Genomic DNA, 812 nt, shown 5'->3' with positions numbered 1-812 from the left:
TAGGGGGGGCCCCCGAGGAGGAGGGTACTGGGCCCCCCCCCCCTACCACAGAGAAAGAGACAGAGACAGAGACAGAGAAAGAGACAGAGACAGAGACAGAGACAGAAAAAGAAACTGCTTCGGCTCTTGGGGTGTACGCTTAGAGGGGCTGCCCCCCGGCTGCAGCAGAGGAGACATCCTGCTGTGGCTGGACGATGCAGGGTTGAGGATAGCACCAGAGCAGGTGCTGCTGCAGCAGCAGCAGCAGCAGCAGCAGCAGCAGCAGCAGCAGCAGCAGCAGCAGCAGCAGCAGCAGCAGCGGGAGCAGCAGCAGCAGCAGGAGGGGGAGGAAGAGGGGGAGGAGCAGCAGCAGCAGAAAAAAAAACAGCAGCAAGAAGATGACGAAGACGGAGACAGACTGTCCCCCCGCCCGCTGCCGCAGCAGCTCGGGGACGATGATGATGAGGATACTTTCTCTCAGCAGCAGCAGCAGCAGCAGCAGCAGCAGCGGGGAGGGGAGCGAGAGGAGGAGGAGGAGGAGCAGCAGCAGGGGGCTGAGGAAGAGGGGGATCGTCGGGATCGTGATGAGCAGCAAGACGAAGAACAGCAGCAGCAGCAGGAGCAGCAGCAGGAGCAGCAGCAGCAGCAGCAGCAGCAGTTTGCATGCGTGGTGCTGCACTCAAGAGAAGCAGCAGAAGGGGCCCAGTTTCGTCTCCATAGGAGGAGGATGGGGGAGAGAAAGATAGATGTTTTTGTTATACACCCGGGAGATATAGATCCGTTTATATATATAAAAAATAAAAATAAATATAAATATAAAAATAATTATATTT

At 56.5% G+C, this 812-nt stretch overlaps 1 protein-coding gene across 1 annotated transcript in view; it reads left to right on the top strand.

Moving 5' to 3' along the window:
• EMH_0017570 (uncharacterized protein) overlaps positions 1-812 on the top strand; it is a gene marked incomplete at both ends in the record, with an annotated part of 5,764 nt that overhangs the window by 1,048 nt on the left and 3,904 nt on the right. Inside the window, one exon of the mRNA XM_013500941.1 lies at positions 52-689. Within this exon, the coding sequence (XP_013356395.1) occupies positions 52-689 (638 nt within the window). The remainder of the gene's footprint in view (positions 1-51; positions 690-812) is intronic.

The sequence above is a fragment of the Eimeria mitis genome, genomic scaffold (assembly GCF_000499745.2).
Source record: "Eimeria mitis Houghton genomic scaffold, Emh_scaff607, whole genome shotgun sequence".
Lineage (NCBI taxonomy): Eukaryota > Apicomplexa > Conoidasida > Eucoccidiorida > Eimeriidae > Eimeria > Eimeria mitis.
Note: the sequence above shows the minus strand (reverse complement) of the source record. Positions and strands in the feature narration are given on the sequence as shown.